Consider the following 23324-nt stretch of genomic DNA (forward strand, 5'->3'; position numbering starts at 1 on the left):
GTTAACACATGGGAGACTGCCCTAGGGGGCATCCTTTCAGCTTGTGTGAGGAGCCTGTGAAAATTCTTGAACTTTAGAAATAAGTTTAGAAAATGGAAAAGTTTGACTATTACATACTATCAGTGTTATTTGAACATAGCAATGAAATTTCTGTGTTCTCTAGGATGCCAGTTATTTTTTTTTTTTTGATTCACAGTATGTGTGTGTGTGTGTGTGTGTAGGTGTGTATAAATATATATACATATCATACATATGTTCTCTGAATCAAGAAGTAGCATTCTAGACAAGCAGTATATAGAGCCTTTATTGAAATAAACATGGTATGTTTCTCCATTTATTTAGATCTTAATTATTTAAAATCCATCAAAGAGGTTTTTAAAAAAATTTTTTAAATTACGAAAGTATGATAACACTTTTCAGATGACTTGGAAAACACAGAACAAAGTTACATACAGTTCCACTATATATTACAATTATGTTTTAAGTAGATAATTTAAGATTTTTAATTGGAGTTTTAATATCAAACTTTCAGAAATTCATAGCATGAATAAGCAGAAAAGTAGAAGAATACAGTAGACCTGAAAAGCAGTATGAACCAATTCAACATAATTAAGATTTATACAATTTTCACACAATAGCAGGATACAAATTCTATTCAAGTTCCCATAGACTGTAAAGCAGGAGGCACTGAAACATATCTAGGGACATAAAACGGGGCTTCCTAGGTGGCTCAGTGGTAAAGAATCTGCCAGCTAATGGAAGAGACACAGGAGACTCAGGTTCGATCTCTGTGTTGGGATCAATCCCCTGGAGGAAGAAATGGCAACCTACTCCAGTATTCTTGTCTGGGAGATCCCGTGGACAGAGCATCCTGATGGGCTACAGTCCCTAGGGTCACAAAGTTGGACACGACTGAGTACAGACATGCACAAACGCCAAAGAAGGTGCAAAAATTTCATGGTCTAAAGGTATTGGAATCATACAGAATCTGTTCTCTTATCACAGTTGAATTATGTTAGAAGTCAACATTAAAGATACTCGAAAATATCCCACATATTTTCAAGTACAATGTGGCATTTATCAAGAGAGATCTTGACTTAGCTGTTGAAAGCCTCAATAAAGTTCACTTGTTCAGTTGTGTCCGACTCTTTGCGACCCTATGGATTGCAGCATGCCGGGTTTCCCTGTCCATCAACAACTCCCAGAGCTTACTCAAACTCATGTCCATTGAGTCGGTGATGGCATCCAACCATTTCATCCTCTGTTGTCCCCTTCTCCTCCTGCCTTCAATCTTTCCCAGCATTAGGATCTTTTCCAGTGAGTCAGCTCTTCACATCAGGTGGCCAAAGAATTGGATCTTCAGTTTCAGCATCAGTCGTTCCAATGAATAATCAGGACTGATCTCCTTTAGGATGGACTGGTTGGATCTCCTTGCAGTCCAAGGGACTCTCAAAGAGTCTTCTCCAACACCACAGTTCAAAAGCATCAATTCTTCAGCACTCAGCTTTCTTTATAGTCCAACTCTCACATCCATACATGACTACTGGAAAAACCAAAGGTTTGACTAGAGGGACCTTTGTTGGCAAAGTGATGTCTCTACTTTTGAATATGCTGTCTAGGTTGGTCATAGCTTTTCTTCCAAGGAGCAAGCATCTGTTAGTTTCAATAAAGTTAAAAGACTGAAAAAAACACAGAGGGTGACTGTAGAGAAGGAAACATTTAAGTGAGAAATTAATATTAAAATGAGAAATTAATATGAATGATACTTTAAAAAACATGTATTTGGAAATTAAATGTGCACATTTAAGTGATGGATGTATCTAAGAAGCCATAAAAAGGAAAATTAGAAAATGTTTGTAATAGAATAAAAATGAAAGGAAAATTTATCAGATTTTGTTGCATGCAGGTAAAGCTGCTCTGTGCAACTGAATACAATGTGGAATCTTGAATAAGTTATGAAAAAAATAATGGACACTAGCATAAAATTTTGTGAAATTTGAACAAAATCTGTGCTTCAGTTAATAATACTGTATCGCATGTTGATTTTCTGGTTTTTTTTTTTTTTTGCATCATCGTATTTCTTTATATTCTCAGAATTGGATTGAAAATGTCAAGCCTCATTCAAATTGAAAAAATGTCACAAAGATAATAAACTTTCTAGACTTTTAGCAGTAATACTAGATGCCAGAGTAAGTGGAATTATATCAAAGTTTTGAGTGAATATAAGTTAGAAATCTAGGATTCCATTCATGCTTAAGCAAACAACTGGAACCAAAATGTCATAAATTTTTTTAGCTAAGCAAAAATTCATAAGTTTCTAAAATATATATTATACATATTTCACTTTTTCTATTTCACGTTCAGTGCTTCCATTTTGTTTAAATGCTTTCCAATTTCTCCTTCTTATTTTTTGTTGTTCTTTCTCAAGCCTTTTTCGAGTGCATTTAAATAAAATGGGAGCACAGACTATGAAATAGAAAAAGTGAAACAAACTAGATAAAAGTAAAAAGTAATACTGTAGTACAGTTATTTTTAAATAGGGCTGTTTATTAGACTCACATCTGAAGCTTTGGAGAAAAAAACAATACCTTGGCATTTGTATTTTACAAAAAATTTCAAGATAATTCTAATGTGCATCTGGATTTTAAAAAGTGATTGCAGGTTTTTCTATTAAACGGTAGTTTCAGTGATATAGAATTTACTATTTTCTGTTGACCAGTCATGATACAATGGTGTTAAAATGAATAACAGTTACATAATCACAGTAGTAAAAAATATTTTTTCAGTTTTCATGATCAGTAGCCAGATAAAAAATAAAAGAGAATTTACAATTGCAAACTATAATGGCAACATGATTAACCTAATGATATAAAATACTTACAGTAGAGTGATGTGGTAATTGGAAGTGTATACTTCCAATTGGATGTGCGTAATTCCAAGTGTTTTCATCCACCCAGCCAGTCTATGTTTTTTGGTTGGTGCATTTAATCAATTTACATTTAAGGTAACCTATTGCTGTTTTCTTAATTGTTTTGAGTTTATTTTTTGTAGTTCTTTTCCTTCTCCTTGGTTTTTCTCCTTAGAGAAGTTTCTTTCTCATTTTATATCCTGCTGTTCCCTTCTGCCTTGTTCCTTTTGCATTTTATATCATGCCATTCCCTTCTGATTTCTGTTGAGAAATCAGCTGATAACCTTATGGGAATTCCCTTGTATGTTATTTGTCATTTTTCCCTTGTTGTTTTTAATGTTTTATCTTTGTATTTAATTTTTGTTATTTTGATTGCTATGTGTCTTAGTGTGTTCCTCCTTGGGTTTATCCTGCCTGGGAGTCTCTGTTCTTCCTGGACTAGGTTGAATTTTTCCTTTTCCATGTTAGGAAAAGGAACTGTTATCATTTTAGACATTTTCTCAGGTGCTTCCTCTCTTCTCCTTTTGGGACCCTTATAATGTGAATGTTGGTGTGTTTAATGTTGTCCCAGAAGTCTCTGGCTGTCTTCTTCTTCTTTTTTTTTTTCCTTTTTTCTATATTCTGTTTTGTGGCAGTGAGAGCCACCATTCTGTCTTCTAGACCATTTACCTCTTCTTCTGCCTGTTACTCTGCTATTGATTCCTTCTACTGCATTGTTCATCTCTGTTTGTTCTTTAGTTATACTTGGGCTTTGGTAAACATTTCTTATATCTTCATTCTTTTTCCAAGATCCTGGATCATTTTCACTGTCATTATTCTGAATTCTTTTTCTGGAATGTGCCTATTTCCCCCCTTTTTAGTTGTCTTCCTGAGATTTTATCTTGTCCCTTCATCTGGGACACAATAGTCTGCATTTTCATTTTGATTAACTTTCTGTTATGTGGTTTCTCTTCTGGCGGCTGCAGGATTGCAGTTTTCCTTGCTTCTTCTGTTTGCTCTCTGGTGGATAAGGCTAAGAGGCTTGTGCAAGCTTCCTGATGGGAAGGACTGGTGGTGGGAAAAACTGGATCTTGCTCTGGTGGGCAGGGTTGTGCTTAGTAAAACTAATCTGGGGACTTCCCTGCTGGTCCAGTGGTTAACACTTTGGCTTCCAATGCCCAGGGTGCAGGTTTGATCCATGGTCACGGAGCTAAGATCCCATATGCCCTATGGCCAAGAAACCAGATCATAAAAAGCAGAGCAATATTGTAACAAATTTAATGAAGACTTAAATTAAGAAAAAAAAAGTAATCCAGTTGTCTGCTTATGGGTAGGGTATTGCACTCCCTCTTTGTTAGTTGTTTGGCCAGAGGGAGCCCAGCCCTGGGGTCTACAGGTTCTGTGGTAGGGTTAATGGTGACCTCAAAGAAGGCTCACCAAGGGGCGCCTCCCAGGCTGCTGTTGCCAGTGCGTGTGGCCAGCCACTGTTGATCCACACCTCCATAGGAGACCCTCCATCACTAAGTAGGTCTGGTTCAGTCTCCTGTGGGGGGTCACTGCTCCTTTCCCTTGGGTCCTGGTGTGCTCAAGATTTTGTTTATGCCCCCCAAGTGGGTGTCTCTGTTTCCCACAGTCCTGTGGAAGTCCTGTAATCAAATCCCACTGGCCTTCACAGTCAGATTCTAGGGGGATTTCTAGTCCCTTTGCTGGATCCCCTGGCTGGGAAGCTTGATGTGGGGCTTGGAACCTTCACAACAGTGGGAGAAGGTCTTTGGTATTATGCTTCTCCAGTGTGTGGGTCGCCTGCCCAGTGGGTATGGGATTTGATTTTATAATGATCGCATTCCTTCTGCTGTCTTGTTGCAGCTTCTCCTTTGTCTTTGGGTGTAAGATATCTTTCTTTGGTCGGTTCCAGCATCCTCCTGTCAATGATTGTTCAACAGCTAGTTGTGATTTTGATGCTCTCGCAGGAGGAGATGAATACATGTTCTTATACTCAGCCATCTTGAACCCCTAGATAAGCTGTGTAGATGTCCTCTCGTTGTTATGTTCAAATAGTATTGAAATAGTAATTATCTTTCTATCAGAAGCTTTAATTAGGCTCCTGTGGCTGTTTTAGAATTCTGGTTTGCGTGAAATTGGTTTAGTGGGCCATGATCAGTATTTTTAATAAAAATTGAAATAGAATGGAAAAGGGAACAATAAAGTGTATTATATGCAGTAAGACAAAATTGTTTCTTGAAAATTTTGTTTCTCTCTGTGTGTGTGTATTTCCTATACTTGCGTATCAGGTTGCAATGTAAAATATATTTCTTTCAATGAGTTTGAGGTTAAAAAAAAAGTTTCAGAAATATCTTTATAAAGTAAACAAGGCATTCTAGTAGAGAATGTGATACTGAAATTAGTAGTATTTATGGAAGGTTGAATTTTATGAAATCTCCTATTTACATGAAAAAAAAAATCTAATCATTCTTAAATAATAATCACTCAGGGGCTGCCCACACCACTTTTATTCACATTGTTTAAAAGCTTTTTCTTATATTGAACTGATATTAATCCCATTTTTGAATAACGTCCATATATTGGTTTGAATAATAAGCTCTTCAGTCTCACTTATTCTAGACCAAGAATCAGCAAAGTATATCTTCTAGGCCAAATCCAGCTTGCCTCCTAATTTTGCAAATGAATGTAGAAACATATTGGAACATAGAAACACCCATTCATTTATGTATGTATATGGTTGCGTTTTTGCTTCAGTGACAGTGCATGTAGTAATCTGCTCAGAAAATGATAGTCCAGGTATAGTGTATAGTTTTGGGCAAAATTTTCAAAGGTGTGTTCCTAAAAAACTGGTTTCCTGAGATGATCCTCAGTGAAAAGATGCTACATAAAATAAGTTGGAAAACACTGTGTGATATCTCCTTAGGCATTTATAGTGCTATAGAATATTAAATGCTTCAGAAGTTCCCAGTAAACGAACCTTTTTAGTATTATTTCCTATACATATTATGTATGTGTGTGTCTATGTTTGTGTGTATACAGAGTGCAGAGTATCTATTAGTATAAAATTTGTTGTCGTTCTGAGGGACATAATAGAAAATGCTGGGTTAAGGAAATATCTTAAACATAAGGAGAGATTTAGAGTCCACCAATTTAGAATTGGTGGAAGTATAGGAAGCCTCTATTAAAGAAAGCTTTAGAAGTTAATATTGCTCATGTTTTGATAATGTTTAAGAAGGTGGGGAAGTTACTATTCTATAAAGTTAATTTTTATATCTACTGATTCTTCAAGAGTGGCTACCAAAATGAGTGGTGCCAATTCATGAATTCTATGTAAATTTAAAGCTTGTTTACCTGATTTTTTACTATCTGATGGATAAATTAGAAAAGAGGGAATATGGAAATGTTAGGAACTATCAAGAATTAGTGATCCAAGAAATTAAGATAAAATACTTTCTAAAATTAGATTATAAGTAGAAATATTTGACCTGAGTTCCGTTCAGTTCAGTTTAGTCGCTCAGTCCTGTCTGACTCTTTGCGACCCCATGGACTGCAGCATGCCAGGCCTCCCTGTCCATCACCAGCTCCCGGAGTTTACTCAGACTCCCTTAGTTAAACAATTCAATTTATGCTCAAGTAAGGTTCTTTGTCCCACTCCAGTGTTCTTGTCTGGAGAATACCAGGGATGGGGGAGCCTGGTGGGCTGCCATCTATGGGGTCACACAAAGTTGGACATGGCTGAAATGACTTAGCAGCAGCAAGGTTCTTTGTGGGTTATTTTTTCTATTATAGTTTTTCTTTCCATTTCAAATGAAAGTGTGATATTTATTTGTGTTATATAGTTTGTACTATTTCAAACTGAACATATTTTTTAGTAATTTTTTTTTATTGTTCAAAAAGTCATATAGATGTTCAGTAGACAAGTTAATACAGTTTAATCCCAGGAGAATACAACTAAACCAAAATGTGGTGAAATATGGAAACAATCTGAGTACGTACACTAAATATTTTCATTTAAAGTCTTCATCTTAATCAAACTATTGTCTAGGTATTTATTATAAGTTTAAATTGTCTTCTCTCCACAGAATCAAGTGACGGATACTAATAGAAAACTACAACATGAGGGAAAGGAAGTAAGACCAGTTTACCTTTTGAAAAAGTCTTTTCTGTTTCCTGTCATTCTCTTTGATGACTGTGTTCCTGATTTAGTGGCTTGTGAGACCATAAGCTGCATGTTGGAAGGAGTTGGACATTATCATTGCTTCTCATGTTTGTCTGCAGTAAATGAATATAATCACTAGAAAGCTTAGTGAGAGTATGTAGCCTTCCTTAGTTGTATTTTTAAATCACTTGAGTAGTCATAATATGGCCAATGCTGTTTCCGCTGCCTAGAATCTTCTTTCTCCAGTGTTTATGCACTTCATATATTTGCTCATATGTTACCTCCTAATGAGGCCTTTACTAACCAACTTACTTAGAATTGCAATCTCACTTTCACCTTTTGTTTTCTTTTTACCTTTCCTGCTTAATTTTTCTCCATTGCACCTATCATGCTCTGATATTATATAGTTTTCCTTATATGTTTGTTTTTTTGGTCTCCTTCCAGTAGAAATTAAGCTCCATGAGGTCAGGATTTTTTTTTTTTTTAAATACACTGCCATATCCCCTCTACCTGCCTAAACAGTGACTGGCACAACATGAATGTGCCATAAGTATTTGTTAAAAAAGTGAATCATTGATTCTATTAGTTGATATATTCACCATTTAAATCATAGTTTATAAGATCACTTGATGTCCATTTTCTCACTTAATCCTCATGGCTGACCTGTGACAAAATTAGGACTAGTATTTTATTGACCAGGAGAATAAAACAGATGATTTGCAAAAGTTTACATAGTAATTGATATGGCTGAGACTAAAATCCAAGTTTTCTGACTTATAGTCAGTTACTGTTCCCTGTATCATGTACCTTCCTTATTGCCTAATACTTATTTAATGTTTAATAATCTTTAAGATTAGCCTTTGATTGTCTTATCAGTAACTTAATCACGACCACTTCTCTCTTTTTTTTGGGAGGGGGGCATAGTATTTAAGTAGCTAACATTTTTAGGTATGGATATGGGATGAATTCTATAAGAGGCCATGTAGCTTATTGCTTTTTAAAAGTTTGTCTCACATATTTTAAGTTTTTGCAAAGAGCACAGTTTCTTCTAGTTTTATTTTCTATCACTTCAGAGGGAAGACTTTAAAACTCTATGAGAAGATAAATACTGGATAAGTACTTCACTAAACTGGAATTCTTGCAAAAGCCACAACTTCTAAGTGTGTGGTTTATTCTCTACTGAAATAGAGATTTAGTTAAAGATTATTTTCAAGATTCATTTGAAGCTGTATAAGAAGGACTGTTTTCCTCTAGGCATCTAGCACTGATGAAAGAAATATAGGATCTTCTTAGATTGATGAAATCATAAATCATGAAAAGTCTGAATAGGGTTTGGAGCAAATCTGCAAGTTTTTTTTTCCTGGATAGCCCCTGAATTTTAAGATTTCATTTCACCCAGCCTTTTCTAGTGTAGTATGTATGCATCTTGGGGAGAAAGGGGGAAACCATGCAGGGATGTTTTACTGGTTGGGAAAGGCAGTTCCTTAGTCCACTTGGCAGGTCTTACTATGAAACTGTCTGGGATGTTCTGATGAATTGAACATAGGGTGGAAAAATGTGACTGAAAGCTTTTTATTTACAGCTGTTGGCATAATTCAGTTTTTTTTTTCCCTCTTGCCAAGCTGGTGATAGCAATGGAAGAGCTGAAGCAGTGTCGACTACAACAGAGAAATATTTCTGCCACTGTTGATAAATTAATGCTGTGTCTTCCAGGTGAGAAACTGGATATAGAGTAGAATTCTTGATGCAGTTTCTTTAGCTTTAATTAATCTTTCACTTTCTCTAAATTATTCTAATGTGCTCTTTTTCCCTTCTCTTTAAAGTTCTGGAGATGTATAGTAAACTGCGGGAGCAGATGAAAACTAAAAGGTAAGTTTTTTTTTATTGAACTTTGTGTTATCTAAAATTTGTTATTTAGAATTTTTTTAAAAGTCCATATTTAGCATAACCTTTCAAAAATAATTGTTGATAAGACATCTTCTCTAGCCTTTTGTATATCTATTGATTCATCCTGAGAGTTACTATTATTTTCATATGCTAGTGGTATGCTGATGTATTTTGTCATGTATTATGTTTAAGAAAAAATACTACACATAGTTTGATTTTTAGAAGACCCAGTTTTTTAGGGGAAAAGCATATAATTGTTTTAGTGATAGTTAATTTCAGAAATATGCTTTGGTTTAGAAAAAATAGTTACTGGTTCTGGAGGTTCTCCATTGAAACAGAACCAATAATGTGTGTATCTGTGTGTGTGTGTGTGTGGAGAGAGAGAGAGAGAGAGATTGATTGTTTTTTTTTTTTTTTTTTTTTTTTTTAGCAAATTGGTTCACATGATTATGGAGGCTGGCAACTCCAAAATTTGCCTAGTAGATTAGTAAGCTAGTTAGTGTCAGGGAAGAGTGAATACTATTGCCTGAGTCTGAAGACGGTCTGCTGGCCAAATTCCATCTTCCTCTGGGGAGTTTAGTTTTTTTTCTATCAAGGTGTTTAACTGGTTTAATGAAGCCCATTCACATTATGCAGACTGTTCTTCTTTACTCAAAGTCTACTGATTTAAGCACTGATAAACTGAGTGACTTCACTTTCACTTTTCACTTTCATGCATTGGGGAAGGAAATGGCAACCCACTCCAGTGTTCTTGCCTGGAAAATCCCAGGGACAGGGGAGCCTGGTGGGCTGCCGTCTATGGGTCGCACAGTCGGACATGACTGAAGCGACTTAGCAGCAGTAGCAGCAATCTTGTGTCAAAAATACCTTCACAGAAATATCCAGAATAATATTTGATCAGATCTTTGGGTACTATGGCCTAACCAAGTTGACATGTAAAATTAACTATCACAAGGGGCAAAGTCAAGGTTAAGCTCAGAGGATTGCTTTCCTATGTATTATTTTAATCTGGTTTTATTTCAGAGGAAACTTTATAGTGACTCTTTGGCTCTTCTTCCCAAACTAGAGTAAGCATCCCCATTGTCTCTGCCCTGGGGTACCCTGCAGTATGATGGGGGTATGTGAAGCTTTAAGATAAACAGGACACATTTTCCTGGAATGTTAATTTTACCTAGTTTTGAGGGAAAAAGTACAGAATTAAAATATGTTAATACTGAAATAAGATTAAAAATATTATGAATAAAATTATAAATCCTCAAGACTTTTAAAGTTAAAACATGAGGCATCAGTATTTTTTTAATTTCTTAGGGCTACTTCCCAGACTGTCTTTTCCCCAGGAGAACATATTCATATAAGCGAACACAGATTGAACAGTATGAGAAATTCTGTTAAGAATGATAGAAAGTAGTATTATTTCCCTGATAACCTTTTTATGAAGTTCTAGAATTATAGAGAATTATAGAGATTTAAAAAAAAAAAAACCAAACTTCTGTGTCAACTTCTCTGAATTAACAAATAGTAACAATTCTGGTTTTAATTCATATATATAAATATTTATGGCATATATAAACATATGTGAGAGACAGGTAAACATGTACATTTTAAGAAATTCAGGTAGAGCTCATCCCCTTCCTCAGTCCTTTTCCTTTCCTTTCTCCTTTGAGGAAACCAGTATCATAAATCTGGTATTTCCTTCTAGTCCATGTTTTTAATGTCCAAAAATCATATTGTATTTTAAAAAACATTTACATGAATAGTTCTGGTATTTGTTTTTTTGAGATTCATTCATTCATTCAATAAAAATGAATTGAGTACCTACTGTGTTGCTAGGCATTGCTTTTAGTGCTGGGGATATAGCTCTGAAAAAAATAGTATCTGCAATCATGGGCTAACATACTAGTGGAGAGCTTATTAAAACATATATAGAGATCTAGTTCACTTATTTTAATTGCTTTATAGTAGTCCATTATATGAACAATCTGCATTTTTCCTCTTAATTCAAGTGATTGTCATAAGTGCTGTTGACCAATATTTCCAGTTCAACCTTTTTCTGTTGCATAGAATAGGATTATATTTTGGGGGCTCCCTTGAGCTGTATCAGCACCACATACTGAGTTGCCCTCCTGTATGGTATCCTCCTTAATCTGCTTGGGCTCTAATACCCAGTGTTATGCTTCTGTGCCTCCTGAATGCCCTTCTCATCCCTGTTTGGCCCTGACACAGCTGCCTTCCTATACAGACAGTCTTACCGCACTAGGTCCCTTGTATCCCATGCTGGTCCATCTTACCCCTTATCCACCAGTATATGAATGCTCTTGTTTATTTGGATCTTCTTTAGCTGTTTTCTGCTTTTTAGTGAACAAGTCTTATATATCTTTTGTCATATTTCCCCCTAATTATATGGTATTTTTTGATGCCTATTTTCAATGGTATTACTTTTTAAATTTTAATTTTCAGTAATTTATTACTAGTATACTATTAAATTTGTGTATTTATCTTTTATTCTGCAATCTTATTAAATCATTTACTAATTCTAGGAGCTTTTTTGTATATTACATTGAATTTTCTATGTAGCTGATTATCTTATCTGCAAATAAAGACAGGTATATTTTTTTCTTTCCAATTGGGATGCTTTCTTTTTTGGTTTGGTTTTCTTGTCTTGTTGAACTTGTAGAGCCTCTGAAAGTGAAGTGAAAGTGAAAGTTGCTCAGTCATGTCTGACTCTTTACGGCCCCATGGACTACACAGTCCATGGAATTCTCTAGGCCAGGATACTGGAGTGGGTTGCCGTTGCTGTCTCCAGGGCATCTTCCCAGCCCAGGGATAGAACCCAGGTCTCCTGCATTGCAGGCAGATTCTTTACTGTCTGAGCCACAAGGGAAGCTGGTTAGAGCCTCTGGTACAGTGTTACATAGAAATAATGAGGCTAGATATCTTTGTCCTGTTCTTGATCTTAGGGGGAAAGCATTTAACCATTGAATCATATGTTAGGTGTAATTTTTTGGTACATGCAATTTATAAGGTTGAAGAAGTTTGCTTCTATTTCTAGTTCTTGAAACTTTCTGTTAGGAATGAATATTGGTTTTGTCAAATGCTTTTTCTATGTAAGTGAGATGATCATTATGTGTTTTAAGTTGCTTCAATTGTGTCTGACTCTTTGCAACCCTATGGACTATAGCCGACCAGGCTTCTTTGTCCATGAGGATTCTCCAGGCAAGAATACTGGAGTGGGTTGCCATGCCCTCCTCCAAGGGGATCTTCCCAGCCCAAGGATAGAACCTGCATTGGCTCCTGCACTGGCAGGCGGGTTCTTTACCACTAGTGCCAGGTGATCATATGTTTTTTAAAAACTGCTTTTAGTTTCTTAATATGATGATTTATATTGAATGTTAAATGTTAAACTTGCATTAATGGAATAAATCCCACTTGGTCATGATATACTGTCCTTTTTAATATGATGTGGTATTTGATTTGCTAAAATTTTGTTAAGGATTTTTGTATCTATGTTCATGAGAAATGTTTATTTGTGGTTTCCTTTTTGTGTTATATCTTTTTGGAATCAGATTCATGCTAGCCTTATGAATAACTTGGAAAGTTTTCCGTCTTTGATTTTCTGGAAGAATTTGTATAGTGTTAGTAATTATTTTCCTTAAACATTAATACTTGGTAGAATCTACCATTGAAACCACTTGACCCAGGAAATTTGCATCTTTTTGGTAAGAAAGTTGTTAACTACAGATTTGATTTAAAAAATAAATACATGGCTGTTTGCATTTTGTGTTTCTTGAGAAAATTTTATTTGTATCTTTCAAGTAATTTGTCTGTGTTACCAAAATTCTTGAATTCATTAACAAAAATTGTTAATTGTATTACTCTATGCTTTATTGACTATGCCAAAGCCTTTGACTGTGTGGATCACAATAAACTGTGGAAAATTCTGAAAGAGATGGGAATACCAGACCACTTGATCTGCCTCTTGAGAAATCTGTATGCAGGTCAGGAAGCAACAGTTAGAACTGGACATGGAACAACTGACTGGTTCCAAATAGGAAAAGGAGTTCGTCAAGGCTGTATATTGTCACCCTGTTTATTTAACTTCTATGCAGAGTACATCATGAGAAACGCTGGACTGGAAGAAACACAAGCTGGAATCAAGATTGCCGGGAGAAATATCAATAACCTCAGATATGCAGATGACACCACCCTTATGGCAGAAAGTGAAGAGGAACTCAAAAGCCTCTTGATGAAAGTGAAAGAGGAGAGTGAAAAAGTTGGCTTAAAGCTCAACATTCAGAAAATGAAGATCATGGCATCCAGTCCCATCACTTCATGGGAAATAGATGGGGAAACAGTGAAAACAGTGTCAGACATTGTTTTTCTGGGCTCCAAAATCAGTACAGATGGTGACTGCAGCCATGAAATTAAAAGACGCTTACTCCTTGGAAGGAAAGTTATGACCAACCTAGATAGCATATTCAAAAGCAGAGACATTACTTTGCCAACAAAGGTCTGTCTAGTCAAGGCTATGGTTTTTCCTGTGGTCATGTATGGATGTGAGAGTTGGACTGTGAAGAAGGCTGAGTGCCGAAGAATTGATACTTTTGAACTGTGGTGTTGGAGAAGACTCTTGCGAGTCCCTTGGACTGCAAGGAGATCCAACCAGTCCATTCTGAAGGAGATCAGCCCTGGGATTTCTTTGGAAGGAATGATGCTAAAGCTGAAACTCCAGTACTTTGGCCACCTCATGCGAAGAGTTGACTCATTGGAAAAGACTCTGATGCTGGGAGGGATTGGGGGCAGGAGGAGAAGGGGACGACAGAGGATGAGATGGCTGGATGGCATCACTGACTTGATGGATATGAGTCTGAGTGAACTCCGGAAGTTGGTGATGGACAGGGAGGCCTGGCGTGCTGCGATTCATGGGGTCGCAAAGAGTTGGACACGACTGAGCGACTGATCTGATCTGATCTGATTATTTTAACATGTAGAATCTATAGTGATACTTTCTCTTTGATCACTTATGTTGATGATTTGTCTTTTCTGTCTTTGTTTCAGTCTATCTCTCATTATTTTGGCTAGTTGTTTGTCAATTTTATTGATTTTTTGAAAATAGCATCTTTAGGTTTTATTGTTTTTTTTCCTTATTGTTCTATTTTACTGATTTTTAATATGAGGAGAAGAGGACAACAGAGGATGAGATGGTTGGATGGCATCACCGACTCAATGGACATGAGTTTGGGTAAACTCCAGGAGTTGGTGATGGATAGGGAGGTCTGGAGTGCTGCAGACCATGGGGTCACAAAGAGTTGGACACGGCTGAGCAACTAAACTGAACTGAACTGACTATTTCCTTTCTCCTATTTAATTGGGGTCTAATTTGCTCTTTTTTTTTTTGGTTGAAGTATAATTGATTTGCAATGTATTAGTTTTAAGTGCACAGCAAAATGATTCAGTCATAAACACACACACATGCCTGGCTTGCTGCAGTCCATGGGGTTGCAGAGAGTAGGACATGACTGGGCGACTAAACAGCAACTCTCTCTATATCTATCTGTCTATCTCACATCTTCTTTATCCATTCATCTGTTGATGGACACTTGGGTTGCTTCTGTATCTTGGCTATTGTAAATAATTTGTTCTTTTTTCTAGCTTTTTTAGGTGGAAGCCCAGGGCATTGATTTTGGTTCTGTTTTCTAATGTAGCTATTTAAAGCTGTACATTTCTCTTTAACAGTGCTTTAACTAAATCTTACATGTTTTATAATGTTGCAGTTTTTTTTATATTTATTTAAAATATTTTCTAATTTCTGTTGTGATTTTTTTTGATATTCCAATTAATTTTATTAAGTATTATTTTTCATGAAGTTCATAATAACTGTGCAAAATTCTCTGTTGTATATAATTTTTGTTAATTGGAAACCAGATTGTCTTTATTTTTTTTTTTAAACTTTACATAATTGTATTAGTTTTGCCAAATATCAAAATGAATCTGCCACAGGTATACATGTGTTCCCCATCCTGAACCCTCCTCCCTCCTCCCTCCCCATACCATCCCTCTGGGTCGTCCCAGTGCACTAGCCCCAAGCATCCAGTATCGTGCATCGAACCTGGACTGGCATCTCATTTCTTACATGATATTTTACATGTTTCAATGCCATTCTCCCAAATCTTCCCACCCTCTCCCTCTCCCATAGAGTCCATAAGACTGTTCTATACATCAGTGTCTCTTTTGCTGTCTCGTACACAGGGTTATTGTTACCATCTTTCTAAATTCCATATATATGTGTTAGTATACTGTATTGGTGTTTTTCCTTCTGGCTTACTTCACTCTGTATAATAGGCTCCGGTTTCATCCATCTCATTAGAACTGATTCAAATGTATTCTTTGTAATGGCTGAGTAATACTCCATTGTGTATATGTACCTCAGCTTTCTTATCCATTCATCTGCTGATGGACATCTATGTTGCTTCCATGTCCTGGCTATTATAAACAGTGCTGCGATGAACATTGGGGTACACGTGTCTCTTTCCCTTCTGGTTTCCTCAGTGTGTATGCCCAGCAGTGGGATTGCTGGATCATAAGGCAGTTCTATTTCCAGTGTTTTAAGGAATCTCCACACTGTTCTCCATAGTGGCTGTACTAGTTTGCCAAAAGAAACTAAAGACCTATATATAGAAAACTATAAAACACTGGTGAAAGAAATCAAAGAGGACACTAATAGATGGAGAAATATACCATGTTCATGGATTGGAAGAATCAATATAGTGAAAATGAGTATACTACCCAAAGCAATTTATAGATTCAATGCAATCCCTATCAAGCTACCAACAGTATTCTTCACAGAGCTAGAACAAATAATTTCACAATTTGTATGGAAATACAAAAAACCTCGAATAGCCAAAGCGATCTTGAGAAAGAAGAATGGAACTGGAGGAATCAACCTACCTGACTTCAGGCTCTACTACAAAGCCACAGTCATCAAAACAGTATGGTACTGGCACAAAGACAGAAATATAGATCAATGGAACAAAATAGAAAGCCCAGAGATAAATCCATGCACATATGGACACCTTATCTTTGACAAAGGAGGCAAGAATATACAATGGATTAAAGACAATCTCTTTAACAAGTGGTGCTGGGAAATCTGGTCAACCACTTGTAAAAGAATGAAACTAGAACACTTTCTAACACCATACACAAAAATAAACTCAAAATGGATTAAAGATCTAAACATAAGACCAGAAACTATAAAACTCCTAGAGGAGAACATAGGCAAAACACTCTCCGACATACATCACAGCAGGATCCTCTATGACCCACCTTCCAGAATATTGGAAATAAAAGCAAAAATAAACAATTGGGACCTAATTTACCTTAAAAACTTCTGCACATCAAAGGAAACTATTAGCAAGGTGAAAAGACAGCCTTCAGAATGGGAGAAAATAATAGCAAATGAAGCAACGGACAAACAACTAATCTCAAAAATATACAAGCAACTCCTACAGCTCAACTCCAGAAAAATAAATGACCCAATCAAAAAATGGGCCAAAGAACTAAATAGACATTTCTCCAAAGAAGACATACAGATGGCTAACAAACACATGAAAAGATGCTCAACATCACTCATTATCAGAGAAATGCAAATCAAAACCACTATGAGGTACCATTTCACACCAGTCAGAATGGCTGCGATCCAAAAGTCTACAAGCAATAAATGCTGGAGAGGGTGTGGAGAAAAGGGAACCCTCTTACACTGTTGTGATTTTTAAAATTTATTTCACAGACTATTTAGTTCATTGGTTAATTTCTAAATATTAGGGGATTTTCCTGATGTATCAAAATTGATTTATATTTTAGTTCATTGTGTTCATAAATGTAAAATGTATGATTTCAATCTTTTATATTTTTTGAGACTTGATTTATGGCCCAGTTTTATGGTCTGTTTTGGTGAAAATTACATATATACTTTAAAACAATATCTATTGTTATTGAGAAGAGCATCTTTAACTTTCATTTAGACATACTCGTTGATAGCATTATGCAGCTTTTCTACATCCTAATGATTTTGTATTTGTTATTTGCTGACAGGGGAGTGTTGAAATTGCCTATTATGATTGGACTTACATATGTGTTCTTTTTATTCTTTCAATTTTTTCAGTGTATATTTTGAAGCTCTTTTATTGGTTGCATACACATTAAGCATTGTTTTATCTTCTTTATGAAAGGACCCATTTATTATTATGGAAAGTTCTTCATCCCTGGTAATATTTTTTCTGAAATATATGTTGTTTGGTATTAATATAGCCAACCACTGCTGCTATCTTTTTGCTTAATTTTTACATTGCCTATTTTTAACATACATTTTTCTAAAATATTTTTAACAGCCTCATTGAGATATAGTTCATATACTTTTCACTTCATTTATTTAAAACATACAGTTCAGTGGCTTTTAGTGTATTCAGAGTTGTATGACCATCTTCACAGTCAATTGTAGAATGTTTTTATTCTTTACAAAAGAAACTCTGAGCCCCTTGGCCATCAGTATTCAATTTTTTCCTGTCCCCTGCCTCCCTTGCCAGCTACTGGGAATCACTGATCTGTTTTCTGTTTCTTCATATTTACTTATTCTGGACATTTCATATAAATGGAATCATACAATATGATTGGCTTCTTTAGCATAATGTTTCTCAGGTTAATCCATGTTGTACCATATATCAGTACTTTATTTCTTTTTGTTGCTGAATATTCCATTGCATGGATATACCACACTTTTATTTATCCATTCATTAGCGGATGAGCATTTGGGTTGTTTAAGTTTTAGGGTTTTACAAATAATGCTTCTATGCATTTTTGTTTACAATTTGTTGTGTGGAAATATGTTTTTAATTTCATTTCTCTTGGCTTTCTTGGAATGAAATTTTGCTGGATCATGGTAATTCTGTTTAACTATTCAAGGAACTGCCAGATTGTTCTCCAAAACAGCTGTGCCAAATTACCTTACACCCAGCAGCATATGAGGATTTGATTTTCTATACATCCTAGCCAGGACTTAGAATTGTCTTTTGATTACGGCCATCTTGGTGAAATGATACCATATTGTTCACCTTCATTTTTGAAATCTATTTTTGATGGATATATAATTCTAAGTTTATAGATTCATTTGTTCTTGAGATGTCTTTTTTTTTTTTTTTGTCTTCTGGCTTGTATAATTTCTGAGAAAGAAGTATATGAACAGCTTTTTTTGGTCACTCTCCTTATTGTGTATTTTCTCCAGCTATTTAAAAACTTTTGCCTGTAAAATTTGTTCTCAGCAATTTGATTTTGATGTGCTTTTGTATAAATATGTATGTATGCATTCATGTATGTGTGTATTTATCCTGCTTGTGGTTTGTTTAGTTTCTTGGTTTTGTGAGTTTATAATTTTCATAAAATCTGAAAGATGTTCAGATACTATTTTTCCAAATATTTTTTTTTTGGTCCCTTTTCCATCCTCATTCTGAGATTTCAGTTTTATCTATGTTGGACAACTTCACAAAATCCCGTAGGTGATTTGAGGATCTTCTTTTTTTCCCATCTTTTTTCTCTGTACTTTATATGGGATAGGTTTTATTGCTGTGTTCTTTTTCATTGTCAAATCTTTTAATTTCATCCAGTGAAATTTTCATTTCAGATGATATATTTTTCATCTTTAGGAGTTCCATTTGGTTTTTTATTTTTAATTTCATTTGTTATTTTTCATCTTTTAAAAATACATGTTATAGTGCTCTAATTTCTCTGTTTATGTACTTCTTTGCTAGTTCTGTCATTTTTGGTATTTTGGATATCTCTGAAGATTGTTTTTCCTAATTATATGTCAATTTTTTGTTCTTTTTGTTTCTTGTAAGTTTTGATTAGATAATGGCCATTATATTACGTTGCCGAGTGTTTGAAGTTTGGAGGACTTTTCTTTCTTACAGGATATTGGTCTTTGTTTTGGCAAATAGTTTAGTTGTTTGCAGATCCATTTGAATCCCAGTCTCATGAGACCCCATTTTTAAAGCTCGGCTAACTTTTCCTTTTGGGGCTTCCTTGGCAGCTCAGCTGGTAAAGAATCCGCCTGCAATGCGGGAGAACTGGGTTTGATCCCTGGGTTGGGAAGATCCTCTGGAGAAGGGAAAAGCTATTCACTCCAGTATTCATGCCTCGAGAACTCCATGGACTGTATAGTCCATGGGATCGCAAAGAGTTGGACATGACTGAGAGACTAAGCACAACTTTTCCTGTATTCCAGGGGTCGCTTGGAGTAGTATTCATCTCCTTTGAAAAACTCTTAAAACCCCCAAGAGCTCTGCACTCAAATGTTTTCTCTGTCTTATCTGAGCTCTTTGAAGTATTTTATCTTACATCTCCCTTCTGTCTGTCTCTCCTTCCTTGTTCTTCCTGTCTTTCGTTCCCTTCCTTTTTTTCTCTTCCCTCCCTTCTTTATTCCTGTTCGTGCAGAATTTTACTTTTCCTGTGCTTGGCCTAGTACTCAGCAAAGGCTCAAGGGAACTCTTGTATAAATTTCTGCACTTCTTTCTGCATTGCTTCCCTTTTTTGAGGAAATTTCTGCACAACCTTTAGGTGTATCATTATTCCTGAACTGCATCTCTGATGCTGACTCTGCTAAGTTGTTGGGCTCTGTTTGGGTTTTCTCTGACTGTGTCCATGATCTAGAAGTCACATTCAGGTAACTATTAAATTCACCTTGTTTTGTTTTCCTTTTTTCAGAGACCACAGTTTTGTGTTATTTGATGTTCACTGTCTGAAAGCAGTTGCTTTATGAATTTTAGCTAGTTCCCAGGTGGTGTTAGTGGTGAAGAACCCGCCTGCCAGTGCAGGAGGCATAAGAGGCATGAGTTTAATTCTTGGATTGGAAAGATCCCCTGAAGAAGGGCATGGAAACCCACTTCAGTGTTCTTGCCTACAGAATCCCATGGCAGAGAAGCCTGGTGGGCTACATTCCATAGGATCACAAAGAATTGGACATGACTGAAGTGACTTAGCACACACGTAGCCAGTATTTTACTTCTTAAGAGTGGGAGTTCGTTCTCTTCCTTGTTATTCCTTCATGACTGGAAGCTTAGTTACTTTTTTTTAAAGCTATAAATACTGATTATAATACTAGGTTTTGTGCTCCCTGAGGAAAGCTATCTGACCATCTTTCTATCATTAGCTCATAGAAGGAATTAAGTATTTTTTATTAATGATCTTTAATTAGGAAAGACACCAGTGTTTTCTGTGGTGAAAGCTTTTATTTCATATTCTTACCATACTCTGAATTAAAAAAAAAATTCTCATGGTAGTTGTGATCCACTTTAAAAGATCAATTAGAAATTTAACACCTGTCACTGTGAAAGAGTGCCATGTGCTGTGCACTGCTTAGTTGCTCTGTTGTGTCTGACTCTTTGAGACCCATGGACTGTAGCCCACCAGGCTCCTCTATCCATGGGGATTCTCCAGGCAAGAATACTGCAGTGGGTTGCCATGCTCTCCTCCAGGGGATCTTCCCAACGTAGGGATCGAACCCAGGTCTCCTGCACTGGCAGGCGGATTCTTTACTGTCTGAGCCACCATGGAAGCCTAAAAATACTGGAGTGGGTAGCCTATCCCTTCTCCAAGGGATCTTCCCAACTCAGGAGTGGAACCACGGTCTCCTGAATTTCAGGCAGATTCTTTACCAACTGAGCTACCTGGGAAGCCTGAAAGAGTTCCATACTATGGCAAAAAAGTACCAAAATTTAATTTGCATATAATCAACAGTCCTCTTTTTAGAATAGCATTCAACCATGTTTAAGTTATTCTGAGCTTAGGTTATCCAATTTTTAGGATTATTTTGACTTCATTTCCTGCCTCATTTTTTAAACAATTTTTTGCTTTGAAGTGGGGAGAAGGGGAAAACTAGCACACATGCAAATGAAACTTAGGAATTGGCTTTTGATTCCATTTTAATAATGTTTAGAGGTTTTCAAAAGTAATGTCAAAGTTGTGTTCTGGATTTCCATGGCCCCTGGAAATAGAATTTTATTCTTTTGTTGTCTGCTATAGAGGAGTTTATACAGTCCATGGGGTTGCAGACAGTCAGACACGACTGAGCGACATTTACTATTTTATAGAGGAGTTTAATTGGAGGATCATGGGAATTTGAATGAATGCTATTGATCTATTATTGATGAAATATGAGTATGGTAGGGAAAGGACAATGGAGAAATAAAGTAACATTCTTTATCGCCAGAAATCACTGGATTTTATACTAATTAGCCTCGAAAAATGTGGCGTTATTTGACAGACCAGATGTTTCCAGCATACAGCCATGTGTCTCATCAGTGAATGTGCCTGTGTCCGCAGGCAACATTGTTAGATTTTTCTCATTCTGTAAACAGTGTTCCAAAATATAACTAGACCCTAAAGTGTGTTTATCTTTTGGCTTAATTTCTGAGTTTATATCCATTCTAAAGTTTCTCTCTAGAGGAAATGCATTTTATTGCACATAGCTCTTCATACCTAATTGTAGTATAAACACCATTATGTTTACACTAAACCATGTAAATTGTACTGTTTTTGAGTCTGTAACATTTTGATAAAAGCAACCATTTCAGGTTAAACTATATTTGTAGTTTTATTTCTAAATTTAGGGGAAATAAATTTCTTCCCTTCATTTATTTGGATTAAAATTTTGATTTTTGGAACAGAGGAAGGGAAAACATAAACAAAGAAAACAAGTAAATCCAACCTCTAGGCTTTAGTGTTTGTGGTATTAAGTGCATTGGAGTTAAAAGAGTTTAAGTATCTACCATGAAATTCATTCTTAAAACCTAAAGTAGAACTAGAAGTCTTTCACTTAAAGGATCAGAACTGAGTTTTTCCTCAGTTCAGTTCAGTCGCTTAGTCATGTCCAACTCTTTGTGACCTCATGGACTGCAGCACGCCAGACTTCCCTGTCTATTACCAGCTCCTGGAGCTTGCTCAAACTCATGTCCATCGAGTTGGTGATGCCATCCAACCATCTCATCCTCTGTCGTCCCCTTCTCCTCCTGACTTCAGTCTTTCCCAGCATCAGGGTCTTTTCTAATGAGTCAGTTCTTCGCATCAGATGGCCAAAGTATTGGAGCTTCAGCTTCAGCATCAGTCGTTCCAATGAATATTCAGGACTGATTTCCTTTAGGATTGACTGGTTTGATCTCCTAGCAGTCCAAGGGTTTTTCCTATGCCAGGTATATTATGGGAAATGTGGAAATTAAAAACATGAAGAAGAAATTTATTACCTTTAAGGTTTCTATCCAAAGGAAAGAAAAAATCACAGTTAACATTTTTGTATGTATTTTCCTAGTCATTTTCTATGTACTTGTTTGTGTGGGGGCTTATATTTGCTATATGTAGCCATACATCGGAGAAGGCAATGGCACCCACTCCAGTACTCTTGCCTGGAGAATCCCATGGATGGAGGAGCCTGGTAGGCTGCAGTCCATGGGGTCGCGAAGAGTCGGACATGACTGAGCGACTTCACTTTGACTTTTCACTTTCATGCATTGGAGAAGGAAATGGCAGCCCACTCCAGTATTCTTGCCTGGAGAATCCCAGGGACGGGAGCCTGGTGGGCTGCTGTCTATGGGGTTGCACAGAGTTGGACACGACTGAAGCGACTTAGCAGTAGCAGCAGCAGCAGCCATACATAGATACATATTCATAATTTACACATATATATGTATTTGTAATTTTGAAAAACATGATTATACTTGTAAGTTCTATTTTTTGAATTAACTTTCATTCAACAATATTGTGAACATTTTGCTATTTTATTATTCTTTGGATATACATATATACTACATGGATATATCATAATCTGTTTAACCAATTCCTTGTTAATAGAATTCTACTTTAGTATTTTATTTGCTAATATAAGTAACTTTAATTCAAGAGGCTTATACATATTTTTGTGCATCTAATTTTTTTTTGCGGGGGCAGAGAAATGCAACTGTTTAGAATATGTGTTTGGTAATATTTTTCATTGAAAACTTGTATCAGTAATATAAATTTGTTTACCAGCAGGATATGAATTCTCATTTATTGAAACTTTTGATAATAATATCCATTGCCTTTTAAGAAATCGTTGGTAGTGTGAATGACAAAATCATATTTTTGACTTTGATGTCTTCATATCAGTCCAACTTCTTTTTTGATGTTTGCCTTTTGGGGTGCTCTTGTGACTTTTCTTTTGCTCATTGCTTTTAAAAAACCCTCAAATTTATATGTTGCAAATAATCTGTACTAGGTTGCTGTTTCTTCTTTATTCTTATTATATATATATATATATACTTTTTATATATACTTATTTTGTTTTTGGTTAGTCAACTGTATCAATCTTAGTTT

General features: G+C 35.9%; 1 protein-coding gene across 5 annotated transcripts in view; it reads left to right on the forward strand.

Annotated features, from left to right (window-relative positions):
• Positions 1-23324, forward strand: part of EXOC6B (exocyst complex component 6B) — a 721824-nt gene that overhangs the window by 97897 nt on the left and 600603 nt on the right. For all 5 annotated transcript variants that reach the window (XM_005212511.5, XM_024999183.2, XM_059891507.1 and 2 more), the window contains exons 3-5: positions 6973-7020; positions 8672-8762; positions 8873-8918. In XM_005212511.5, coding sequence (XP_005212568.1) covers positions 6973-7020; positions 8672-8762; positions 8873-8918 — 185 coding nt within the window. The remainder of the gene's footprint in view (positions 1-6972; positions 7021-8671; positions 8763-8872; positions 8919-23324) is intronic.

This window comes from Bos taurus, chromosome 11, assembly GCF_002263795.3.
Source record: "Bos taurus isolate L1 Dominette 01449 registration number 42190680 breed Hereford chromosome 11, ARS-UCD2.0, whole genome shotgun sequence".
Lineage (NCBI taxonomy): Eukaryota > Metazoa > Chordata > Mammalia > Artiodactyla > Bovidae > Bos > Bos taurus.